Source organism: Pithys albifrons, chromosome 21 (assembly GCF_047495875.1).
Source record: "Pithys albifrons albifrons isolate INPA30051 chromosome 21, PitAlb_v1, whole genome shotgun sequence".
In the NCBI taxonomy this organism is placed as follows: Eukaryota; Metazoa; Chordata; class Aves; order Passeriformes; family Thamnophilidae; genus Pithys; species Pithys albifrons.
Window position 1 is genome coordinate 8,687,000 of NC_092478.1, and position 25,887 is coordinate 8,712,886.

At 51.3% G+C, this 25,887-nt stretch overlaps 3 protein-coding genes across 3 annotated transcripts in view; 1 reads left to right on the forward strand and 2 right to left on the reverse strand.

Moving 5' to 3' along the window:
• Positions 1-95: 95 nt before the first annotated feature.
• Positions 96-4,756, reverse strand: GLOD4 (glyoxalase domain containing 4). Its single transcript, XM_071574917.1, has 9 exons — positions 4,638-4,756; positions 3,930-3,979; positions 3,161-3,281; positions 2,589-2,733; positions 2,249-2,385; positions 1,867-1,953; positions 1,589-1,702; positions 1,423-1,509; positions 96-922 (listed from the first exon to the last, which is right to left on the reverse strand). Exons 1-9 carry the CDS (start codon positions 4,725-4,727, stop codon positions 857-859), a joined length of 897 nt encoding a protein of 298 aa, XP_071431018.1. The 5' UTR covers positions 4,728-4,756; the 3' UTR covers positions 96-856.
• A 24-nt stretch (positions 4,757-4,780) lies between these two features.
• MRM3 (mitochondrial rRNA methyltransferase 3) lies at positions 4,781-7,265 on the forward strand. The gene is made up of 4 exons (XM_071574916.1): positions 4,781-5,041; positions 5,658-5,902; positions 6,279-6,446; positions 6,632-7,265. Exons 1-4 carry the CDS (start codon positions 4,794-4,796, stop codon positions 7,189-7,191), a joined length of 1,221 nt encoding a protein of 406 aa, XP_071431017.1. The 5' UTR covers positions 4,781-4,793; the 3' UTR covers positions 7,192-7,265.
• An 854-nt stretch (positions 7,266-8,119) lies between these two features.
• NXN (nucleoredoxin) overlaps positions 8,120-25,887 on the reverse strand; it is a 49,101-nt gene continuing 31,333 nt past the window's right edge. Inside the window, exons 2-8 of the mRNA XM_071575234.1 lie at positions 20,691-20,808; positions 19,165-19,298; positions 18,728-18,828; positions 18,150-18,256; positions 13,162-13,341; positions 11,466-11,590; positions 8,120-9,291 (exon numbers count right to left, since the gene is read on the reverse strand). Coding sequence (XP_071431335.1) covers positions 9,109-9,291; positions 11,466-11,590; positions 13,162-13,341; positions 18,150-18,256; positions 18,728-18,828; positions 19,165-19,298; positions 20,691-20,808 — 948 coding nt within the window. The 3' untranslated portion in view covers positions 8,120-9,108. The remainder of the gene's footprint in view (positions 9,292-11,465; positions 11,591-13,161; positions 13,342-18,149; positions 18,257-18,727; positions 18,829-19,164; positions 19,299-20,690; positions 20,809-25,887) is intronic.

Sequence of the window (25,887 nt, forward strand, 5' to 3'; positions counted from 1 at the left end):
CCCAGCCCTTATTCCTCCAGCAAAAGCAGTGTGACTTCATTTCAACAGAATAAACCCTGAACTGTTACTCCCAAAGGCAATTTCTCATCAAAAGCTATTGTAAAACTATAATTCATTTATTTCAAGATGCCTCCCAGCACCCCAGCAGACAGCCCAGTGCTGCTGCACATCCCAAAGCACAGCCCCAGCTCCCTCCAAAATGTGGAGGGCTCCTTGGGAAGGGGTGGAAACCACCACATCAATAATAAGATCCCAGTGAGAAACACAACACGGGCTTCTCAAGCAAACATTTCACCTCAAAAGCTGGGGAAACATCTTGGAGTGAAAATAAGGGCTAGAATATTCACACAATTTGGCAAGATCATTTCTTTGTTCCCAATGAACAGGGATGCACTCTGAGAGCTGAACTGCTCCAGTTCTCCATACACAGCCCCACATTTTGCCACTGGAGCAGGGTATCTGCAGTCCCCACAGCCACAGCTACCTGAAAATCTCTTCTCTGAGCTGCAAATCCAGGACAGCAAATTAATTAGAAAATTAGATATTACAAAGCATCTATCAATCTCTTTTTCAAGTAGAACAACAACAGAAAAACGTGAGGTTTTCTTGAAAAACTGATGGTCCCTGGACTTGAAGCCACATGCTCAGCCTGCTCCTTTCTGCACAGCCTGGTTCTTTGGAAGGAGAACATGTCATTTGCTTGAAAGGAGAGAGCAGCAGAGGAATCAGCTTAAATCAAACCAACCAACATTCCAGTACCCTCAGACTGCGAGGGCAATTCAACACATTACACTTGACTGGCATTTTCTCAGATGAAATCCAAGGCACAAAGGAGCAGCCCAGTCCTTTCCTCCAGCTAAGCAGAAATCTTCTTCATTTTATGTTCAGCAAACCACTTGTCACTGTTGTCTGCAGCCATGGCCTGCACAAAGACAAGTGTGGATGTGGTCAGAGCAGGAGGAAAACTATTCTGATGGACAAATTAGTTTTTTGCTACTAGTAAGGAAAACAGACACTGAAACCAAATGTTCTCTGCCACAGCAAATAAATAATGATTGGTTGATACATGAGCAAATCAGGACAGGTGGGGGACAGCCTTCCCACAGAACTCCATCCCAGGGCCCCTCTGCCTCCAGGGGATGTCCATCTGCACTGATGCTACTGCAGCTCAAATCTCTTTCTGCAGTAACTCACACCGAAGTGGTGTTGATGTTTCCAGCAGGACACACCATCACCCAGCAGCCCAGAGAGTGAGGCTGGAAAACTCCATATAGGGCACTAACTGAACTTTAAAAACTGACTTATTTTCCTTACCAAGCCTGGACAATTTGCTTCTCAGAAAAACTCAACACAGAATGAAAATTAGATTCTACAGGTATCTATAATCAGGAAGAAATTCAACGTGCAGGCAGCATTACTTACATCATCCAACAGCTTGTCACCATTAGGATCCACCTTGGACAGGTCTCTAAAGGCTTCATCTCCCACAAAACAGATTTCATGGCCATCCTAAACCAAGTTTAAGAACAGGCCATTTAGACAAATGGCAGAGATAAATTTAAACTGAATTATTTCCAATCTTACTCACAGGATCTGCCAGAATAATCACTTGCACTGTGGCTTTGCCAGGCGTGTCCAAGCTAACCAGAGGTGTCAAAATTTTCTGATTCTCTTTTTTCATCAGTGCTTCAATGTTTGGCAACTTAAACAGAAAACAAACAGAAATGAACCTTGTATTCTGACTGCAAGAAAAATAAACAATCTGCTCCTTATTATTTTGTTCACATCTGAGATATTTTGTTAACACTAGAAATTGAGTTCCACAGGTCTGGGTAAGGAAAGGGCAAAGGGAAATGTGGCTGGTACCTCTTCCTTGGCACAGGAGAAGGCGATCCGTCCGAATGCTGTCCCGTGATCCACTGCTCCTCCAACAGCCCTCAGCTCCAGCTTACACTGGGACAGGGAGAAGGCAAGCCTGACTTGTAGGGACACTGTTCTCTGCCCAGCTTTTTCTTCAAGATGTGGATTATTTCAAAATCCCCCATTCACACATTTCCCAACCAACCAGAATTACCAGAGCAAACCACAGTTTTCTTTTTTTTTTCAGAAATGTTGTTGAGTGGACATAAATATCAATTAAAATGCTCAGAATTAAGCACACAGTTGCTTTAATTAAGAGCTTCTTTGCTTTTAAGATTCTGTTCTCATGAAACAAGAAGTTTGTATGATGAGTTTCCCAAGGACTGACCTGGTTATCTGCATAGCCCAGCAAAGCCCTTTGTTTCTCCTCATCCTTCTCATATATTTTCATCCCAAGCAAACCAGACCAGTAGTTAAGAGACTCCTGCAGATTTGAGACTCCCAGGGTAACCTTCAGCACGGGATCTTGAAGATTGCAATAATTGGGAATTAGTTACAAATACATGGTGGTTTTAAATACACAGTTTTACCTTCATGAGAAGGAACAAAAAAATTAACAAAAACCTGCTCTGTTTCATAAAGTGCCAAAGAGGCAAACACAGCCCATTCTGATATCCCACTGGTAAATGTCTCCTGAACACCAGTAAGAGTGAGGGTAAATGTTTCACCTTGCTTGATCTTCTCCTTGTCTTCCAAGTAGAATTTGTATCCTCCTGGGGCTTCAGCTTCGAAGACTCCAGTTGTGACTTCTTTGAGGGGCCACCCCATCTTCTTGGCATTGCTCACAGCCTGGCTGGACACAAGTGTGATGCCCTGGTGAGGACAGAACAGACACTCAAAACTCATGGGATGGATGCAAAGACATCACATGTTTTCACAGATGAAACATGAGATCTCCATCTGCTGTCAGTAGGTAAATCACAAAAAAATAAGTAACAATAAATGTGTTTTCCTACAGGAAACCATTCCAAACTGATCTGGCAGCAAACACCAGCTGTCCCACAACACACAGCAGAGGCAGAGCTCAAGGAAGTGTTTCCTGGACCACACATGAGCAAAAATCTGCTCTAGTTTCTGTTCTTCCAACACGGAGACAATCACAAAGGCAAGAATGAAATGTTTAAGGCACCAAACAGCATAAAAAAAGCAGCTGCTACAACCTATATGGCAAACAGACTCTTAATCATTAAAGTAAATAAGCTCATCATCAGAATATTTTGCTGCTGGGAGTGGTACTTACCAGAAAGTCATTGCCCAGGCAATACTCTCCAATGCCATAATTGTAGGTCAGTTCTGCAACAAAGTGATTGTCCTCTGGCCCGTAGCCCACCATCGTTTTGCTCCATTTTCCATCATAAGGGCTGGAATATCCATATTTAATTATCATGACCATTACAAGTAACCATCAAGAACAGCAAGTATTAGTGTTTTTAGAGTAAAAAAACGGGCAGTTTTGACCCTGGGCTGTCATTCATCACCCTGTGACAAAAGCAATTCAACCTCATTAACAGCTCACAGTCTAAGAGCACAGGCTGCTCATTAGCTGGAATTACATCAGCACTTCCTTATTGCTGAATAGGAAAGGGCACCAGACTGGAAGATGTCTTTCATTTCAGAAAGAAATACATTCTTATTCCTTCTTTCTTCCATTCTTTTGTCTTTACAAGAGCCTTTGGGACTACCAAGAGGGATTTTTAACTCAAGACCTTAATTAGCCCCATGCCTATAAATAATCAATGTAATTGATAGCAATTCTTGGTAAGTTTAGAAATAATTTAATGAAGCTGAGTATCAGTCTATGGGTGCAACACAGGAATATTTGTGTACAATGTAAGCACCACTCCTACACAAAAATTAGGTCTTTTGGTTCCAAAGGAAGTAATTTAATAAAAAACCAACACAACAACCCAACACCTGCTTCCCAATGAAATAACAGTGCAGGGTTGGTACATGGCTGGTCATGGCAGGCAGGTGTTTTATGGGATCATGGGACAGGAGAGGGCACTCACCCATTGCAGCTGGCCTTGCAGCCCTCCTCGAACTCCTCGTGCCTCAGCACCTGCAGGACCACAGAACACTTTGGGTGGGAAGGGGACCTGGGAGATCATCCCCTTCCAATCCCCCTGAGGTGAGCAGGGACACCTTCCACTAGACCAGCTGAGCTGGGCGAGACAGGGGTCAGTGTGGGGAGGACGTGGGCCCTATTCCCTCCCCATCCCTTTTCCCCTTTTCCATCCCCTCTTCCCCTCTCTCATCCCCTTTTCCTCTTTCTTGTCCTTCTCCCCTTTCCCGTCCCCTTTTCCCATTCCCCGTTCCCTTTTGCCGTTTTCTGTCCCCATTTCCCCTTTCCTCTTTCCCCATCCCTTTTCCCTTTTTCTGTCACCTTTTCCCCTCCCCTTTTCCCCCTTCCCAGTCCCCTTTTCCCTTTTTCTGTCCCCGTTTTCCCTTCCCCAACCCTTTTCCTGTCCTCGTTTCCCCTTTCCTGTCCCCTTTCCCCTTCCCATCCTTCTCTCCCTTTCTGTCCCCTTTCCCCCTTCCCATCCTTTTCCCCCTTTCTGTCCCCATTTCCCCTTCCCATCCTTTTCCCCCTTTCTGTCCCCGTTTCCCCTTCCTGGTCCCCTTCCCCCTCCCTCGGAGGCTCGCAGGGCCGCAGCCCCGGCGCTGTCCCGCATCCCCCGGACCCCGCTCGCTCCCTGCCGTCCCTGCCCGGCGCTCACGCTCATGCCCAGCAGCTCTCGGTAGAACCGCGCCGTGCGGGGCCTGTCGCCCACTTTGAACACGAAGTGCAGCGCTCTGCGGGCGGCCATGGCGGCCCGTGACGTCACGTGTGCGCGCGTGCCCGCGCCGGCAGTGACGTCACGGCGGCGGCGGCGATGGCGGCGCTGGGGCCGCTCATGTGCCGGGCGCTGCTGCCGGCGCTGCCGCGGTTGGGGCGCCGCGGGGTGCGGGCGCTCCGGAGGAGCCCCGTGCGGGTGCTGCCGCCAAAGAAGGAGCGGCCCGAGCCCGCCGAGGCACGGCCGGACCCGCCCCGCGAGCGGCCCCCGCAGCCCGCGGTGGAGCGGAGCGCGGCCGGGCCCGGGCTGTGGTACGAGAAGGCGGCGCCCGGGGACCGCAGGCTGGGGTGAGAGCCGGGACCGGCCCGGGGCCGTGTCTGCGGGGTGGGAGGGCGTTCCCAGCCGTGGGGGTGCTGGGGTCATCTGACACCCACGGCCTGAAGGGACCTGGGGGTCTCAGAGTGGTTTGGGTTGGGAGCTTTGAGAACATCTCGTTCCACCCCCTGCCATGGGCAGGGACACCTCCCACCAGCCCAGGTTGCTGCAAGCTCTGTCCAGCCTGGCCTTGGACACTCCCAGGGATGGGGCAGCCACAGCTTCTCTGGGCACCTGTGCCAGGGCCTGCCCACCCTCACAGGGAAGGATTCCTTCCCGATATCCCACCTAACTCTGCCCTCGGGCAGTGGGAAGACATTCCCCCTTGTCCTGTCATTCCAGGCCCTTTGTTAAAGTCCCTCTCCAGCTCTCTTGGAGCCCCTTCAGGTACTGAAAGATGCCCTGAGGTCACCCTGGGGCCTTCTCCAGGCTGAACAGTCCCAACTCTCAGCCTTTCCTCCTGGGAGAGGTTCTCCATCCCTCTGATCATCTCTGTGACTTCCCAGTGAAGCTGTTGGGGGCTGGTAAAGGTCAGACTGGAGGAGTTGTCAGTGTCACAGCCATTCTCTCTGATTAACTTCTCCACAGAAAAGTGGTGACTATTGCCAAGTCCAAGAAGTTTCGGGATAATCATGGGAAGGTTCTGCTGGAAGGTCTCAGGCTGATCAAGGATGCACTGGAGGCAGGAGCTGTGCCACAGACACTTTTCTTCAGCACTGTGGGACACCTGAAGGAGCTGCCTGAGGCACAGATAAAACGAGCCAGCTTGGTTAAGGTGAAATTTGAAGACATTAAGATCTGGTCTGACCTTGTAACTCCTCAGGGGCTTCTAGGTAAGTTGCCTTGGGAACAGTCACAATGCTGCTTCAAGGGAAATGTGTCATACTCAGGATAATGACTCTCTATAACCTTTCCCTAGACATTCTGATGGTGTGTCAAGAGTCGTGTATTTGGGAGAATTCCATTTTATTTGGCCTGTTGTGGTAACTGAATGTGGCTCCCAGAGGTACTAACGCTCATTTTTCTTAACATGATGCTTCAGCCCTGCTGGAAAATACTTTCCTTGTAAAGTGACAAACTCTTCTCAAACATCTTTGAGGTGGTAGTTTTCCTAACGTTTCCTCCAGAGAGATTTGGGCCAACTAACTCAGAGCCAGCCCTCTCCATGGGGTGGGTCAGTCAGAAACGTGTCACACTTTGTGTCCTCAGGCATCTTTGCCAAGCCTGACTGTGCCAAGATGACTTACCCTGCTGCTCAGCTCACCAGCTCTTTGCCACTGCTCCTCATCTGTGACAACATCCGAGATCCGGGAAACCTGGGCACTATTCTGAGATCTGCAGCAGGAGCAGGCTGTGAGAAAGTGCTGGTCACCAAAGGTGAGAGAAAGTTTGGCCTTGAGTAATGTGGGGGTAAGGAAGGGAATGAGGTCCTTGAAGATGTTCCCAAGGGTTTGTAAGGAGTGCCTGGCACAGATGTGATTGGCTGCAGGAAGCAGCAGCTGCTGAATCCCATCTTTGTGAGAGTCCCTGCACTGTCACCGTTTTTCTCCTTTCCTTCTCAGGCTGTGTGGATCCATGGGAGCCAAAGGTGCTCCGGGCAGGCATGGGGGCTCATTTCCGTCTGCCCATCATTGCCAACCTGGACTGGGAATCTGTTCCCAGCAACCTCCCTGCCGGTGTCCAGGTCTGCGTGGCCGACAACAAAGACCCAGGCGCTCGGGCCAAGACCACATCTGTGCTAAGAGAGGCTGGTGGGGCCGGCTCTGCTCCAGGCAACCCGAAAGCTCCTGTGAAATCCAGACCCAACGCTGCTCCTGAGCACGAGGATGAGGAGGGAGCAGCAGGTATCCCAGAGCTGGCCACACAGTGTTACTACGAGGACTGGGCACGGACTCCAGTGGCCGTGGTGATCGGTGGGGAGACCCACGGTCTGAGTGTGGATGCACTTCACCTCGCAGCCAGCACCGGGGGGAAGAGACTGGTCATTCCCGTGGTGCCAGGTGTGGACAGCTTGAATGCTGCTATTGCTGCTGCCATTGTGCTGTTCGAGGGCAAGAGGCAGTTGCTGCAGAGGCACAGGCAGGAGGACAACAGGCAGAAGTTCCCTGCTGAACTGGGCTGAACTGCTGCGGGTTGGGTGCTGAAGGAGCACCTTCCCCTTTGGTTCCCTTAATGTTAATAAAAGAGCAGCTCAGGCTGTTTGTTTTGCAGTAAATTAGTATTCAAGGCTCTGGCAGTGCTGGAGCAGTGTCGGGATGAGTGTGTGGCTCCCCGTGGCACGGCGGCCACACGGTGATGCTCGTGAGAAGGGAAGAGTGATGTTCGTGAGAAGGGAAAGGCTGCTCCCTGCCTGGCCCTTCTCAGCCAGCAGATCCTGGGAGGCCTCGGATCCCTCAGGGCGGGGCCAGGGTGCAGTTGCCACAGCAACGTTTGTGCTGGCCCAGCCAGGAGGCTGTTGACGGCATGTGTCCCACTCAGCCGGGCTGCTGCTTGTGGTTTTGGGGTCAGAAGGGCCCAGCTGCTGCCACCTGAATGGGTGCTGCCTGTGCTCACCCAAACCCTGTCTTCTAACAAGCACTCCAACCTCGCCACGGGTGCCTGCACCATGGCAGGCTGGGTGTGCTGTGGGGTGTCTGAGCTCCAGCACTCCTGGCTGCTCTCGAACTGCTCACCACTCAGTTCATCACTGCTGAACCTCTGAAATGTGCCAAACACAGGGTGGATTTATACAGGCCGAGCTGGCGGCTGTTCCCAGCTCCTGGCTGGGTGGGAAGCTGCAGCACAATACAAGGGGAGGCCATAATCCTGCCATGGCTGACTAATGAGCTGAAAGGGAAAGGCAGTGGCTTGCACAACACGTGCTATTCAGGCATTAGACAGCACGCTAGGAGCACCCCAGCAGCTGCCAAATGTCTCCCTCCCTCCTGGGGAGCACCAACCCACCCAGTCCCCGACAGAGCAGGCACAGACAGGGGCTGTGCAAGCCCACGAGGGGAACACACGATCCCAGCTCTGCGACAGCAGGACACGGTACTTGGCACCTCCAGGGACAAGGTCATTGTAACAGTTTTATTACAAAGTTCCAATCACCATGTACAGTTTTTACAATGTCACTTTTCAGGGGCTTGGCTGTGCTGCTTGGGTTAGGGAGAGATTTTTTACTTCTTTTTTCTTATGGTTTTTCTTTTTTTTTGTTATTTTTTAAAGAACAGCACCATTAACGTTGTTTGGGACACACCTACAAAAAACAGCTCAATCAACTAACATAGAGGGGACAGGACAATTCATACCAGAGAGGGGGGACAAGGAGAGGACAAGGGAGAGACTAGAGGTGAGGGCAGCCCGGTGGTGATCCTCCTCCTGGCTCAGAGAGGGAGGGAAAGGGATTACCCACCCATCACAGGCGGATGGACCCTGACATGCACAGCCAGCGCTGCCTAAGGCTGTCGGTGCTTGGAGTGGGAGGTGGGAAACCCAGCCAGAGGTCTCACCCCCAGGAGGAAGAGTTTGGCTGTGCCGTGGTCTTTCAGAGGTTGTCAGCAGTTAAGACTTTGTCTTGGCCTCATCAGGGCACTTGCATGGGAGAGAAGGACCGGCCAGGGGTGAACGGGACAGTTTCCTTATTGCTTCCTGAAATCATTTAGTCAGCAGGGGTGGTAAGAAAGGGAGGAAGGGGGAAGAGAAGAAAAGAGCCCCAAGAACCCCATCCACTGCCTGATGCATACGTTGGGAAGAACACCATGCAAAAAAAGATCTGCCTGCTAGCTAGTGCCACGTATAAAATAACGATACGGTAACAGTTCTGGCCTGGTTATTAGAGAATATATCACCATGAAGCACAAGCGAAGTCTCCAAACGCCAACAACTCCCTGCTGAAAGTGCATCTCGAGGAGTTTGCTTAGGAGAAGGATTCACTGCGTAAAACAAGGCACCACAAGAAGGTTGGATACTGGGTCGGGCGTGAGGACACGCTGGAGAATCCACAAGCGGCGGAAGAGAGACCTAGTTTTAAATAATGTCTGTTGGCGCAGAAGCCCCCTTAGATGGGCTCAGGTTTTAGCTTGTCTGCTAGAAAGTCGCTCACAAAGGCTTCCACAATTTCAGGCGTGATCTCTTCCACATCCATCACATACTTGGCCCGGGCCGACATGTCCAGGATGGTGAGCAGGGGTGCAGCCTCAGGCAGGTTGGTGTAATCCCGCAGGGAGTCAGTCATGTCATCCTGGAGGCCAAAATGAGAGGAAGAGGAGAGTCATCAGCAGAGCCAGGACACCAGGAGCAGTTTGCTGCTTCCACAGCATGGTCCAGCCCACAAGGGACTGAGCTATGCACCAGCATAGCTACAGGACCACAAGTGTAGCAGCTACCACCTGCCTTGGTGCTCATGGTTTGTGTCAAAACCAAGCCTGGCTGATTTATCCCAGGCTGGAATGGGACATGCACTCCTTCAACCCTGTTCATGCAGTGCACCACTCCCAGCATCCCCAGACTGATCCTGGAGCCTCTGGAGCATCCATAGCTCAAGGAGCTGGGGACAGCTGATGGATGTGGCAACTGCCAGCACAGCAGTGGCCTCATCACTCACAGGGGGTGGGAATTAAAAGGACCTGGGTGGAAACCTGTAGCAAACCAGAGAACAGGAATGGGCTGAAGACCTGTGCTTTGAGTTAACATCACGACTCCACTGGCAGTCCCAGTGTCTCGGCATGCACAAGGACAGCAGGCTGCTTGCAGGGGAGTGGGCTGCTCTCCTCTCGGCCAGGCACGGCACAGCTCTGAGCTCAGGGAACTATTTACCTCTGCCAGGGCTGTGCAGTGTGAAAGCCGAGACTGAGGCCATTCATCTCCCACTCCCAGCCAAGCCCACGATGCGCTGCATCCAAAACTGGGCGTTCCTCCGCACCCCTTTCCAGGGGCAGGAAGAGAATCCATCCACCTGGTTGGCGGCCAGGGCTCTGCAGCGCATGGCGGCAGTGCAGGGGACTCTGCTCGCGCCTCCCCTTCCTTTGCAGGGGTTTCTGGCGCAGCCGGACCACGTGGCTGGAAGGGCGAGCAGGGCTGGGCCCGTCGCCTCGGCACTCGCCCCCCACCCTTCCCGCCTCCCAGCCCAGGTGTCGGGATGCCCCATCCTTTATCTGCCACAAAGGGACCAAGGGACATTTTGAATCAATGCACAATCGGTCCAGACGGTGCTGGGAGAGGAATGGGAGGCGCCTGCTCCGTCCATGGCCGGGCTGCTTTGTGCGTGGAGGCCAGCGGAGACCCGGGGCCAGAGCTCCCGGCTATTGAGGTGACGGATGAATGGGACGTGCCGGACGCTCCCCATTCTTCGTGCCGGCGGCCACAGGGACGTCGGGAGCTGGATGAATAGCAGCAATGTTTCAGCTACAGCCAGCAAGCAAGAGGAAAATGCTTTGCAGCCTCTGGGGGAGGGGGGAAGGTCCTGGACCCTCCCAAAATAGCCTTTCCAACAAGGGACTTATTCAAGGGTGTGGGGCCGAGTTGGGATGCTCAGAGACCCGTTACGGCAGTGGGAGCGGGAGCGCCTGCGCAGAGGGACCGACAGGGCAGTGGGAGGCAGCACTGGGGGCTCTCCTGGGGTGTGGCAGAGGGGACCCTTTTGTCGCAGGGCGGCTCCGGAGGTCCCTGCTCACGGCACACTGCGGCTGTGACGTGGGCGTGGAGGGACCGAGCAGGCGCAGCCGCTGCCACCTGCCCAGGCCCTCAGCAGCTTTGCAGGAGGGGAACTGCAGGCCTGGGGGTACTGGGAGCTTTTCGGACCCTTACACAAAACCTTCCTCCTTTGCCAAACTGCAGCAGGGCAAAGTGCCTGCACAGGGGGGAAAAAGGAAGCCAAAAGCCTTGTTTTGCCATTTCCATTCTCTTCAGCAGATCTTTGACTCCTGAGAACTGCAGTCTGCACATGCTCCAAATACCATCCCAGCCAAGAACAGCATGGCCAGCTCAGCAATCAGCCCCTGTTTCACAGGCTGGGCCAGGCTGAACAGCAAACCCTGCTCCTCTCCCCCTGCCCAGCCACCTTCCTTCATGTGCAGTCTCAGGGCTAGAGGGGCCAGTAGGTAGCACAGCTGGAAGCCCCACCATCGTGGCTCTGCTCCCTCCCATATCCCCACTCTGCTTTGTCCTCAGCAGCTCCCTCACCTGCCAGCAGGCTTTTCCACCTCTGAGCAATCTCTTCTGGGACCCCTTTGACAGAAGTAATATCCAGCAAGCAGAGCAGGATCTGAGCCAGGCCTCAAGTCTAGTTTTGCTCTGTGGGCCCTGCAGTAACTCCATGCCTCAGTTCACCCACCTGAACAATGGCAACAGCAGCACCCAACCCAGCTCAGTCCTCCTGCCCAGCAGGACACAGCCCTGCACTCTCCTCCTACTCACCTCACCCGCCACGAAGAAGAGTAACGGTGCCTCCTCATCTTTGGCTTTGTACTTGGCTATGATTTTTTCAGCTATGGGCTGAATCAGTTGTTTCGCTGCCTCTGACTCTCCGTCATCCTCTGAATCTGCAGGGCACAGAGGTGGGGAGGCAAAACAAAAGAGGCAAAGCAAAAAGGAGGTTAGGATCAAATGGATGCAGCGCTATCCCACAGCACCACCATGCAGGAAACAGGAGCCCGGATGCACAGCACGAACTTCAAAGCCACACAGCTCTGCAGCAATTAGGGAGCAGCTGAAACACTTTTCAGGTGAGACAGGGTAACACATAACAGAAGAGCAACTCCTGCTCCCCAAATACTTCAGTGCTCACTCCCTGGTGCTGTTGCTGATGCATAGGGACAAACAGGCACAAAAAAGCTGCTCTGAGGCTTGAGCAGTGCTGGCATATTTTGAAGACCAAAGGAAGATGCCGATCTGAGGCTGCCTGGCACCCCTGCCCACCACCCACCATCCCTCTGCCTCGGGATGGCTGATCAGCAGCTTTGCTGCTCAAGTCTCAGCAGCAGCAGCGCTGTGAGGCGGCTTTGATTTGACAGAGGTAGAGTAGAAAGAGATGGCAACATCAATCAAACACCAGCCACCACTGAAGTTCAAATACTGAGCTGGAAAGAGGAGAGTCTGCGTCCTTGAGCAGCACTGGGATTAAAAAATTCCAATTTGGGGACAACTTTTAGCATAAAAAAAATAGAAAGGAAGAAGGCAGAAGAGAGGTCCCTTGTCTCCTGCTTGTCTCCTGGTCATGTGCTGCTCTCATGGTCCCTGATGTAACCACCCAACATGACATGTCTTGGACAGGTGATGCCCATGCCTAAAATGCCTTCTGCCCTTGCGCCACACATCCCTGTCCTCTCTGGCTTCTCCAAGCAAATCAGTTCCAGAGACAGTGGATTTCAGGATCTGTCCTGCATGGCAGTGATAAATATGTGGAGTTGTGGGGTGTCTGCAAGGATTGATTTTTCTACAAGCATCAGCTGCTGGCGGCACTCCAGGCAGCCCTGCACACTTTGGCTAACCCAGCCCTAACCTCTCTGGGGAAGGATGTAGATCGGTCAGGATTTATTCACCACCAGCACTTGCTAAGCCTGCCTTCTCCTGGGGGAGAACACAGGCACTGGTCTGCTGGGGGGTCTCCCAGCAGGACACAGGCTGGCCAAGAGTCCCCATCCCCAGTGTCTGCCTTGATGCAGCACCAGCTGCATCTCTGCCCCAGCACAATGCTGGCAGATTTCATCAAGACCATCCATCCCCAAAATCGCCGAGGGAGAGCCCCAGCTGCTGTCTTGATGAGCTGTTTGCAGCAAGGTGACAGAAAAACTTTGCTCAGAGCAAGATAAAAATAACTCCTTCCAGCGGCCTGCAGCGCCAGCCCCAATCCATCAGGCTTGGCGTGGCCAGCCAGTCCTTCCCGTGTGAGGAGAGGATTTTTGGCTCTGTGCTCACATCCCCTGCTGCGCTCTGCTGAATAAATAACCAGGGTCAAAAGGAAATCTGAAAGGAAAGAAGGAAAGAAGCGAGGCTGTGTTATCAGCGCTGCAGAGAAGGGTGTGCTGCTCACAAAGCACATAGGAGGAAGCGGGACACGAGCAGGTAGCCCGGGCCTTTCCCAAGCACAGGCTCTGCTGTCACAGCTCCATACCTACAAAGAGAACGAGGCAGGGGCCCTCATTCAGCTGCACAGCGTTGGAGTCCGTCAGCTCCAGCACGGGCTTGGGGTGCCAGGGGAACTCGCGGCACTCGATGTCATTCAGCACCTCCACCCGGCCCTGCCGCGTGATCACTTCCCCCTTGGAGTCCAGGACAATGAGGGTCGGGATGCCTGCGATGGAAAAAAACAGGTGGGATCAGCCAAAGCATGAACCGGCCAGCGACAGGGCGTGGGGAGAAAGGCCTTTTCCTATTGCCTCGGCTCTGGCAGGAGCCCAGCGAGCCTGCTCCCTCTGCACAGCTCACGGTGTGGGGATCAGGCTCCCTGGATCCTGTTTCTGTCCCAGCAGAGCACTGCAGCTCAGGAGCCAGAGCAGGAAGCAGAGGGACAGGCTGTGGCACTGCCCTGTCCAAGTGCAGGCAGGGGGCACTGCCAGCCCATGTACCTGGATGTGCACCCCACCAATCCCTCATAGGGACCCTGCTTCCAGGCTCCCTCCCGCACAGTGCCAGGAACATGTGCCACCTGGGCACCACCATCCCAGTGCCAAGACGTGGCTGCTGCTGGAAGAGCCTGGTCCCGGTTTCCAGGAACACACGTGGATCAAACGGCGGCCAGGAAGCAGGGTGTGTTCCTTCCCAGAAGGAATGCCATGTATTTTAGCAGCCACAGGCTCCTCCATGAACCCCCACAGCCCTCCAGCACTCAGCCCTAATGGCCCAGCCTTTCCCACAGCACATCCCACCTCAGACTAGTGACGCTGTGCAGGAATGTCCAGGGTCTTCAGGATCTTAGCACTGGGCAAGACAGGGCTCAGAGCACATCCAATGACGGAAGGAAAAAGCAGCATTTTGCCCTGTGCTATGGGGCTGGAAAGCCCTGTCATAAAGGAGAAGCTTTTATACAGGAGCTGGCAGTGGGGCAGGGTGGACACCAGCTGGGGACCATCCCATCTGATAAGGCACCGGCTTTCCAGCTACAACAGAGTCACAGGTGGGGTCAACAGGAGCAGCTCCTATTGGTGACTTCATCTGGAAAGCACATCATTCCTCTGTCATCAGAGAAACAATGAAACATTCCAGAAGGAAGGAAGAAGGGAGAGTTTGGGATCAGGCCCCAAGGGACATGTGAAGTGGTCAGAGTCAGAGTCAGGTGCTGCTGTCTGGGGCTCATCACTGGGGCTTTGGTCTTCTCCCTGGGCAGCAACATCCCCCAAACCACAACCAACAAACCGAGGCAACTCCAATCCTCTTGCCTCCTCCAAAGGTTCATTTAAAAGCTCATTCCCCAGGAATACCCTGCAGAGCCATTCTCTGTGCAGGGGGCACTCAGCTTCCTTGCCCCTGCCAGGCTTCTGCGCTCCCACAAGCCCTCTGAATTCGAGGCATTTCCCTGGGAAATACCCGGCCATCTGTCTGTCCCAGCCTGCCTGCAGGTCTGGGCTGCATTCCCCTCATTCCAGCCGGGCTCGCATTCCTGCTGCTGTGCTGTGGCTGAGCACAGCGCTGGGCTGGGGCTGAGCAGCAGCGCAGGAACCCGCCCAATGGCTGCTGCTTGCAGATCCTGAGGGTATGCCAAGAAAACCATTTTGTATCACAAAAAGGCTTATTCATTACCTGCTGGTATTCAACGTAGCTCCAGGGCAGGGATGGGTTAAACAGACTGGAAGGAATTGGGAAATCTCACTCTGGCCCTGCCCTTACAGGCACAAAGTGCTACTGACGCCAGAAGCACAGTGTACTCAGCATCCCACATGATTTGGATCTTTATCCGTTTAGGATTCCCAACCCCATCCCAAATGCCTGCTTTTACACCCATTATACATGAGGGACATCCTAGAGACTCTGAGTTCAGGTCAGTCTGAACCACGCAGCGCAACCAGGCAGAGTTTTCAAACAAGCTTTGCTGATCTGGCAAAATTAAGGGCTCAGGTTAGACACAGATCGTTGGGATTCTGCAGCCACCAAGGATTTCACTCACTGTTCAAAACATTTCTCTAGATTTTACCTGATTTGCATATGCAGAACCTTCCCCCAAAACACCCAGCCACTAAACCTGCAACTGCAAATACAAAACTGAATCAGAAAACGCAGTAGTTTTAAAGGAGTTTTTAAGATAATTCACAACCCTGTCAAGTCCCTGGGGTCAGGACATGGAATTAGCAGGCTCATGGTGACATCCCACAGGCTCAGCCTTGTCTTTTCAGGCCACCTTTGTGACTGCTTCCCTAACAAACACATCTTTTCAGGGGATACAGACCTGTAGGATCAGGGGAACTATCTTTAACCTCATTCATACCTGCTAACTCAAATACTTCTCCCCTCCCTGCTCCCCTCTCTGCTCATCCCAGCCACTATTTGTTATTTTGCTGCCTTTTGGGGGTTTTCATAATTGCCTTAAGTCATAACACCAGAATTTACTTATCAAGAAGGATCAGCGATCAGACACTGCAATGAATATTGTATAAGCCTGGATGAGAATTAGCATAGACGAGCTCAGTTGGATTTTATGCATTAGAAAATGGATTTGGCTCCCATGGGGCCAGCATTTTATGAAAACACAGGGGCCAAATGGTTTGTTACTGAACCTGGCAATACATTTACATATTAATATGTTACACAAAATACCCGACATGGAAATCTCATCTGCATGAAGTCTGCTGGGTACATAATCACAGTCCATGGGAACCAACCACACTAACCACAGGATGGGTGGTGTGTTTTATTGCTCTTTTATCACCTTTTCAGAAGAAAGTTCCAGAAATCTCCTGTAACAGTGACTTCCAGGCTCCTCCTGTAGGTGCCTGGGCTAAAGCAGGGGCAGAGGAGAGACAGGTTTTTGGATGGGATTGCAAATCCCAAAGAAGAACCATGGAGTCCAGGGGGAATATTCAGGAACTCAAAAGGTGTCATAAGATACAGAACAAGGGGCAATTCCTAACCAAACATAAAACTTATCACTGCTCCTCATACCATCAGAAGGAGAGCTGAGGCCAGGGGATTCCACTGAAGGCAGGACTGCACAGACCTGGAGCTGCCCACACAACAGGGAATTATTTCTAACCAGCCACGACACAAGACATGACTCTTTTCAGGACAGTCCTGCACCCAGAAGTAATTTACTAGAGGTGGTATGGTACAGCCTCTGACTTCATGTGAGTTATGAATAGAGGCATTCAAGTAAACCCAAATAAAGGCCAATAACTCAACTTACATTTTTATACTGAGTTTTTGAATGCTGTAGGGGCCAACACAGGACTAAAACAACAAGAGATTTTACTCTCTTGCTGCTTTCCACCACTCAGGAACTTAAAGCAGACAGGGAAGACAAGCTCTTCTGTTGTTTCAGTACCCAGCCCTCAAAAACAGCAGAAAACCTCCCCATGTGCATGTTGTGCTCACAGCCCAACCACCAGGATGGTAACCTGGACACTGCATGGGCTACACACTCCCTGGTGCAAGGGAGCAGCTCCAAAGGGAACTTTGAAGATGTGTGGCAACATCAGAGTGGTCTGGAGAAAGGAAGATAAGATTACATGGATCTGATTTTTCATTTCAGTGCAATAACCACCCATGGAGACGAACGGAGCCCACCACATCCAGCTCTGTTTGCAGGAAGCTTTTGTTACAACTGGTGTGAAAAGCCTGACTGCAAACAGACAGAAAACCCCAAAGTCTGCATGGAGCTGGGATTCAGGGGTGACATGGGAGCTGACTGGGCAGAGGAAGGAGTTGGGGTGCAGGGGAACAGCCAGTATTTACATTTTCAGGTCAGCACACAGGAAGGAGACACCTTTAAGAAGCCAGCAGCTGGAGTTAGAGGAAAAGCTGTTGTCACTGTTTCCCAGGATACAGCATGCCTGGTGCTTAAGTATCCATGCCTGGACACCTTATTTACAGAAAGTCCCAGTGAAACTGGCAGCAGTCCTGCCCTGCTCAGCTGAAACCAGCACTGGAGAGGTCTGTGAGCAGGCCGGGAAAAGACGGATGAACTTGGAAAGCTCCTGCCCCATGGGAAGGTAATTAAGCAGCAAACTGATGGCTATTTAAAGCAGGCAAATGGTTATCCCTGGTCTGAGGTCAGGGAACAGAGCCGAGCAGCACCTGAGCTCACGCCAGAAAGGGTGTTTGGAAAGGACCCCAAGGAGGGATTATTTCTCCTGTCACTCTTCCCAAGCCCTTGGCCACCTTTGCAACACTTTTCCTTCCCTGCAGACCACATTAACACTGCCACCCTGCACCCACCTGACTGACATTGCACAGACATGGATGAGAAATACCCACATTCCAGCAAGGCCCTTTAACCACAGGGAGAAACTACATGTCCATACATGAGACCTTGAGAGCCAGTCACCTTGCCAGTCCCCTTGCACACCTCTGTGCTGCAGTTTGTCCCCTGAAAGAACAAGATGCCAGTCCCCAGGAGGGCTGCTGTGGCTTTTATCATCTTCGTGACTCTTTGAAGCCACCCAGACAGTCTCTCCCTGCCCCTACGAGCAGCTGGGGCTGCTGGAATTCTGGCACTGGCATGTACAGTAAAAGCAAAGCCATGGTTTACATCAAACACTCTCCTGTAATTCATGTCACTAACATAAACCAGATGCCATCTTCCTCAGCCCCTGCACAGAACTATGGCCTGCCTTTGCATTACACAAAACAGCAAGAAAATGAAATTTAAACCTTCAAGAAAAAGCAAAAATAAATAAATCAGTAATTAGACAAGAAACATCCAAGCCAAAAACAGCTTCCAAGTTTCCAGGAAGAATTAGGTTGTTTATGGAAGTCCTGTTTCAACTAACAGGCTGCCTGGCAGGTGGTAGGAATGTGAGTTTGTGGAGAGCAGAAACATGAAGCGGCTCTGCCTGGGGCACTGTGCTTTGCTTTGCTGTTTTCTTAGTTTAGTTAAACAAGGGGAGACATTACAAATACTCAACAAAAGGAGCAGAGAGGAGATCTGGGCATCAGGGCAGCCTCTCCTACCTTGGATGCCGTAGAGTCGGTTCAGGCGCGACCGTCTGGCCTCGTCGGCGTAGGGCACAGCCACCCAGGGCATCTCGCTGAAGTACTGGTTGAAGGAGTCCTCTGACCTGGGCAAGAGAAACAGGGCATGGGATGCAGAGCACAGCACCTCTGCTTGCCAGGCTCTTTCCTCATTAAAACCCTGGCCTGCAAAGCCCTTTATCCCTTCCATCAAAGCCCACTGGTAAGTGGTGCTGGCAGACACAACCTGGGGAGAGCCAGAGGAAATTCAGAACCCCCAGGCCCTCAAGAAGAGGTCCACAATGCATTTTTTCCCAATAAAAATTTCAGACACTCTGGAGCATCTGAATGCCATGCCAAGCAGCAGCTCAAGCATCCTTCAGACCCCAAAGCCATGAGCCACGAAGTGAAACACAGACTTGCTCCACATCCCACCTCTGCTCTTGCTGACCCACCTGCACTCCACCACTGAGCAGAGGTGAAGGACTCAGCTTCCTGATAACAAAGCCAACCTGCTCTGCCCCAAATCAATCCAGCAATGTTCACAGCTTGGGGGCAGCCAGCTGTGCCTGCCTCACCTGTCTGCACTAACAAAGAGGATCTCAAACTTCTGGCCTGCCTCCTTGATTTTCCGGTAGGACTCAACCAGGACCCTTGTGAGGCTTCGGCACGGCGGGCACTGCAAAACACAACACGTGGATAAGGACACTGTCACCTCCTCAGGGCCAGACCCACACCCAGCAGGCCCAGGTGACTCAGTGACCATGAACATCTTTGCTGGAGCGCCAGGCAGCAGCTCTGAATGTGGCTGGGGCTTACGGTCTAAGTTACTAACAAAACCTCTCCCACTTTTAAAAGCTGGCCACTCTTCCCCTTCTGAAGGGCCAGCTGAGGATGAAGGGCCACTGCAATGCTGAATAACCAGAGCATCTTAAACCCTCCAATACCAACCAGCCTGGGGTCTCTGCTCTCCCTGATCCCACTCCAACTGGTCTGTGCAGAACCTGCTACTCACCCAGTGCGCAGAGAAATAGACTCCGACGTGAGAGCCCTCCAGGGCACTGCTGTCCAGTGTCTGGCCATTGTTCCTTAGCAGAGGCCCAGCAACAACTTCACTGAAGGGTTTTGGCCCCCAAGGGAACTCCAGACCTGAGGATGGGGTCAGGATAGAAGTGGAAGGAAGACATGAGACAATAACATGTACATGTAGCTTCCAGTTTCAGAAAGTTCTGCTAGAAAAACCATCTCACCTTCTGTAATGACACAGGGAATCTATGTCTATCTATAGAGTCCATCTATGGAATCCCACTGGGGTTTATTCCCATCCAAGGAGGATGCAGACCAACTCAGCTGTTGGGCACTACAACATCCATGCCCCAAGCTGGGGAAGCCAAGCTCTGCTGTGCAGCCATGGTCAGCTCCTTCTCAGAGATAGGCTGCACCTCAGCCTGAGTTCCAGAACCTTTGCCTTGACAAAGCCTGCTCTGCTTTAGTGCCTGATGAGGCATTTTTTCTTATCAACAGCATTTATTTTAAGAACAGAGGGCAAGGTGGTACATGCTCAGGAATGCAGTCAGACTATGTCCCTTATACTGAAACTAACCATGTATTTTTACATATATACATATATTTTTATTATTTATAAAACCTGAGCTATATATATGTGTACAAGATAGTGTGTTTATATATATATATATACATATATCTATATATCTTACACTAACCCTTTGCACCCCAAAGCAAGCTGTGTGTGTACACACAAACACATGCTCTGAATCATCTGCTGGCAGCTCCCACAGCAATCAATCCATGTGTTCAGCCAGAGAGGAGGAAACATCACAGATGGCTCAGGCCACAACACGTTCTTACTGTAAAGCTCCTGCCACTGTATTAAAGACTCAGTCACCACATTGAGTATTTGCTGCAAGAAGAAACAATGAGCCAGTAATATGTGTGGATGGACAACTGCAGCAGTTGACTGATGGGTCTGCAGGATTTATGAGTCAGGGCACATATTTTGCTCCTTTTGTTTCTTCTAAAGTGGAAAAAGATGGATTTAATATCAGCTCCCAGCAGAGTAAACCTCAGCATGGGAGAAGGGTAGCATTTTTCTGTTTCATTTGTAAATAATGGGCAATTCATTAACCCAACAGAGTGTGATGCCAGAGATAAAGTCCCATTCAGTGTTCTGGAAGGATTCTGCTCCCAAGGTATGGAAAGTCTTGGCCTTCACTCTGTCCATGTGCCTCCATCAGGGAAAAAATCCAAACCCAGTGTTTCAGTTAGCCTAACTTTTTCCTCATCAGCACTCCAGACAAAAATCCTGGAGAGAAATTCTTTGTTCTTTTCAACAAGCAGAACCAAAACACAAGATCTGGCAGGAATGATGCAGAAAATTTTACACCGAAAATAGCACAGTGCTTTGAATAGTTAATGACAATAGTTCTTTGTTCCCTCCCCCCCAGGCAATTCAGAATGAACTGAAATGAAAAGGCAGCAGTGTGTCCATGTTTCCATGGCACACCAGACTCCAAGTCTTACCTTCTGGGTCATCTCGGATGACCAGGAGGCCATTCCTGCAAACCACCTTCCCACTGGAGGCATCGATAAATATTAGGGAAGGAATGTTGGAGACTCTGTATTTGTTCCACAGCTTCAGCTGTAAGAGATTGGGAAGGGAGAGAAGAAAGGGAAACTTAGCAGTGTGAAGAGGAAGATTTTGGAGCATTCACATCTTTCAGAGCAGAGGTCAGGTATGAGCAAAGAAACAGAGCTGGTACTACAGGAATGAGTGTGAAGCTACTTGAGGACGATTTGCTGGGCCAGCCTGTACCTCCAGCGCCCACAGAGACCCTCACCATCACCACCATCCCTCAGTACCTCAGGTCAGACCACCATGTGACTCACACCTGCCTGTGGGTGCAGGTAAAGCTGCTTCTCCTCCTGCATTTACCTCTTTGCAAGTAAAATGGGGATATTTGCCATGCTTTGAAGTCTTTGTTTAGAAGACATGGTAAGCACAAATACTTTTAATGTCACTGTTCTGAAGCAATTTGTAATGCTTCCCTGGCTGTTTCCTCCCCTCCCATTTCAGTGTTGATTAACAAACCAGCAACCCCTGCCAAGACACAGCCAGGCTGAACACAAGGCCAACACACAAAAAAATTATTCTTCTGCAACTGAGGCTTCCCAGGTTTGTTCCCAGGAGCTGATTAATGGCTTTGACATCAGCCAAGGGGCCACGTAGCCCAGCTCATCCAACCTGCACTGCCAGCTTTGCAATGGTCCCCACCAGCTATGGCAGAAGCCATGCAGGCTGATGGCCACATTTTGGGCATCCTGGTCTGGTTGGTCCTGTCTGTTGGTTGATACATTTTGCAGCGAGCTCAGCTCTGCACAATGCTGGTGACTGAGTGCCCAGGGTGTCACAAAGAACTGGGCTGGCATTTCTCAGCATATGCTTCTGGCACAGGATAAACTGGAGCTTAACTCAGGCACAGAGAAGCTTGTTGGGATGAGGAGGAACAAGGCAGGACAGCTGCTGGCACAGCCCAGCCTGCAAGTGAGGGGTGGCTGTGCTGGAGGAGCTGGTATCCCCACCACACATGGAGGAGCTGCTGCCATCACCACGTTTCCTTGCACTTCTCCAAGCATTTCACCCTTAACAGGCCAGTGGTGAGTTACCAAACTCTCAAACAAAAGCCAAATCATAGCCAAGAGCCAGAGGGGAAGGAAATTAATCACCACCTTCCCCTAACATCAAGCTCTGCTCTGCAAAGCCCCTTGGGCGCTGTGTGTTTACAACTTGCTCTGGTTTGGAAAGTAAAACCCAGCCATGGGAGAAGCACAGAAAGGGACCACACCAGTGTCAGCCAGCATGAGAGCCAGAGAAACCATCACACAACAGCTTGTTGCTTCCATCATTATCTCACACAGAAACAGCACCCAGGTGTTCTTCCAGAGAAGAGGCTGTGACTCTGCAGATCACTGTTCCTGATTTGTGAAGGGATGCAAACCCATTTTACTGGATGGGGATATTTGGAGACCAGGCCACAAGGGCAGGAAAGGGATGCAAGGTGCAGATCTCACCAGAGATCCAGCTGAGGGAGGAAGTCACATCCACATTCAGCTTTCAGTGTCACTGTATTAAATATTTCTTCCAACACCTTTCTATAGAAGCTGTATCTGGATGAGTGACAGTGTCAGTCAGCTTTCAAGAGGTGTTAGCAAATTGCTCTTGGGTCTCAAAGAAAGTGTTGCTACTGATCTAGAAAGACTCTATCAACCTCCATCTACCAGAACCTAGAGAGAGATGAGGTTTTGTGTCCTACCTCCCAGCCTTCCATTTCCATAGATATATTTCTTGGACAAGCCAACTCATTCACAATGGATTCTCAAACCAAATGGCCTTGGGCACAAAAAGAAGAAAGAAATCATACTCAGTGCAAACCTCACAATGAGTGCATTCAAAACACAGAAGGTAAAATCCATTTCTGTGAAGTTTAAAGGGTGGGTAAAAGCTCTTTATAAGGATCACAGGCATTTAACAGGGTGCTGCAAACAATAAGGAAATTACAACTAGCAATCGGATCGCTGTCTTTAAATAGTTGCTTACATTACACTTCATTTTGCCAAGTCCTTTGTATACAGAAGCAGCTCCCCCAGGGCATCACAGAGGGCCCTGGCAGTTTTGCTTGGCTGTGGAAGCAGCAGGGTCTGCACTTGGGAGCCAAGAGGCTGCATCCACTCGCTGTGCTTAGAGAGAAGGGGCTGGAACACCCCAGATAAGGGGATAACACCAAACCAAACCTGCTCAAAGCACTGGAGCAAGCAGGGCATGGCTGGCTCCAGCCAGTCTACAGGGTCCAGCAGACATGGCAACTCTTGCCAACAACTGGTCCTGCATCTTCTCAGGATGTGTAAGCCGTCAGGCCCCACTTGCCCCAGACTGGGGCACATTCATGGCATAAGTAATCTCCAGTCCAGACACTGTGACCCCATGAAGTGGGAGGTTGCCACTTCTAACTCATCCTTGAGGGTCCACGGGAGAATGCCCCAAGCAAGCACGAAGTGAGGTGTGTGTCAGATAGGTCAAAGAGCATCAAAAGAGGTCAATGTGACAACTGTTGTTGCTGGGAGAGCACGTCCATCTCTGGGCTCTGAAATCTGAACCGAAGGAACATCATGTCACACTCAATCACACCTTGGGCAAACAAGAAAAAGCAATCCAGACTGAAAGGTTTTACTTTGCACCTGTGCAACAGCTGCTGCTCCCAGACACAACCCACCAGCTCAGGTAACACCAAACTAAGTTTGATGCTGAGCAGCATTTCCTATTTGCAGTAGATTTGCTGCCTGGGTCATCACTGAAGCCCATCACACAGCACCAACAAACACGGCAACTGCACGTAAGACGACTGGAACTGCCATTTTAAGCCTAGTTATAAAAGCCTGGAATTGGAAATTACTGGTCTCGATGCACCAACCATATTAATTCTGTACAAGAATGTGCTGTCTAAAGCAGGAGCAGTTTGGTTTGATGATTCTCCTGTGCACTAGAAAAGCTGATGGGGAATGAGAAACGCACGTGCTGCAGGATCAGCGCCAGGATCTACCACCATTCCCACTGCCCCGGCTCCGTCAGCCAGACCTGCTTTCCAGAGCCTGTCAGACACTTCTGAAGGAAGCCTGGTGGCTCCTTTTAGTGCAGGTCTGACCTGAAAGAGCAGAACCTTGATAGGAAAGAGCCTGGTTCATTTTGGCTGGGCTTTTTGAATAAGACAGCTCACCATGGGGATTCCCACACTACACCACTATTTTGCACCATTACTGCAGCTTCCAGCGAGGACATCTGATCTCCACCTAAAGCCTCTGAACAGGGGGATGACCGAACCTGTCTTGTGGCAAACTCGTTAGTTTTTCTCAGGGTAAAATGCCAGGGATTTGCACATATGTAGGTTCTGGAAAAAGGACAAGCTCCTCCTTGGTCCTACTTGGCTTAAACTCACTGGCTGTGGTCCATGCAGGAAGGGGAGTCCAGGAGAAAAAAGGCATCCCTGGTACAGGTACCTGCACAACCACACACCTCACAAAGGCTCCTGTGTCAGGCTGGGCGTGGGATGCAGAAAGCAAATTACAACTCGCTCTGAGACCGCAGGCTGATGGGATGATAGCTCAGGCAGCAGGAGAGTGCTGCCTCAGCAACTCTGGAAAGCTGTTTTTCCTGCCGTGAAGAGGATGACACAGAAATAACATACTCCACACTCTAAGGATTTGATCATCCATTTAAAGAGGGGATCTCTGCTCTGCTTCCCAACAGCTGTTGCAAATCTGTGGGATCAAGCCAAAGCTAACACAGATGTGGAAATAATCTACAGACCATTCAGCCTGAAAGCAGCTGATCCTCTCAGAGCGCCCTTCACTCCTGGTGCAGGCTGCACGCCTGCTACACTCAGTGCTCACCCCAGGACACCCAATGGAGAAGGAAATACAACCCCTTTGCAAGGCACCAAACAGGCTGATCAGCTTTACAGAAACTTCCCTGGCTCCTGTGCAGGTGGTTAAGAGCAGCCATCCAGTGGAAAAACCAGAGTCACCAGATTACTCCAGTAACTTTATCCCTACACAAAAGCATCACCACGCTGTACTGGAAACTGCAGTTGTGGGCTCCCCTCCATGACTCCATCCACAACCAGCTGTGAGAGGCTTTAGAAGATCACTCATGATTGAGTCTGAGGTGATCCCCAGCCATCAGGCCACACAGCAGCACTCGGTGTTGGCCACAGGGCTGCTCTCCATGCTGGCCCTGCCTCAGCTATTCCCCCCACCCTGGTGACTGGGAAATGCCTGGCTGAGACACTCCTTGGAGAGAAGTTTGCAGACAGCCGCAGTAATTTTTCCAGATAAAGGTGTCAGACGAGAGGTCTCCCCAGCAGCCCACAGCTCTTTCTGCGCAGGGCTGGCACCCGGCCGGGGGGGATGAAATCCCCTCCTGCTCTGCATGTAGTAGTGGGGAAGGGATCCCCCACTTCCAGCAGCTGCAGAGCGCTATTTTGGGTTGTGCTGATGGATTTATCAGTCCTGGTCTCATTCAGTCACTAACACACATCCTGAACTGCAGCAGTTAATGCTGGCAGAGATCAAGCACAACTGCTTGCAGTGCACTGAGCCCTGGCCAGTGGGCAAGTGGTCCTGCTGCCCTCCTTGGGGGCTGGATTTCTCTGTGGTTGTGTGAAACTGGACCATAAAAGGTCTCATGCTTCCATTTTCCATAGGCATGAAGCAGACTCTGCCTGGAGATGTGGAGGGTAGACATTGCCTCTGCTCATATTGCAATCCATGCTTCCACCCTGACCAGCAACAACCAGACAAAGCCAGTTCAAAAACTGAAAAGCAGTAAGAAAATGAAAATACTCCTGCTGTGGTTGCCTGCTGCTTTCCTGCTGAATCAAGTGTGATGCCACTTTTCTAAAATTCCACTCTTAGAGGCAACACCCTCAAAGAGTCTGGTCCATTCTTGCAGTGAGGAACTGGAAAGACCCTGCTTTCCAACAGCCCCACAAGTGACCATGTGAGAGCACAGCAGGGTTTCCACTACAGCATGAGCTCGGCTGGTCTCTCAATTGAGAGCCATGAAGACTGTCTGAGGAACACACAGGCAGTGCCTGGGTGGAAAAGTGCCCGTGGTCCAGGGCCACAGGGACCAGCAGAGCCCATTGCCCAGCTCTGCCTCCAGCTC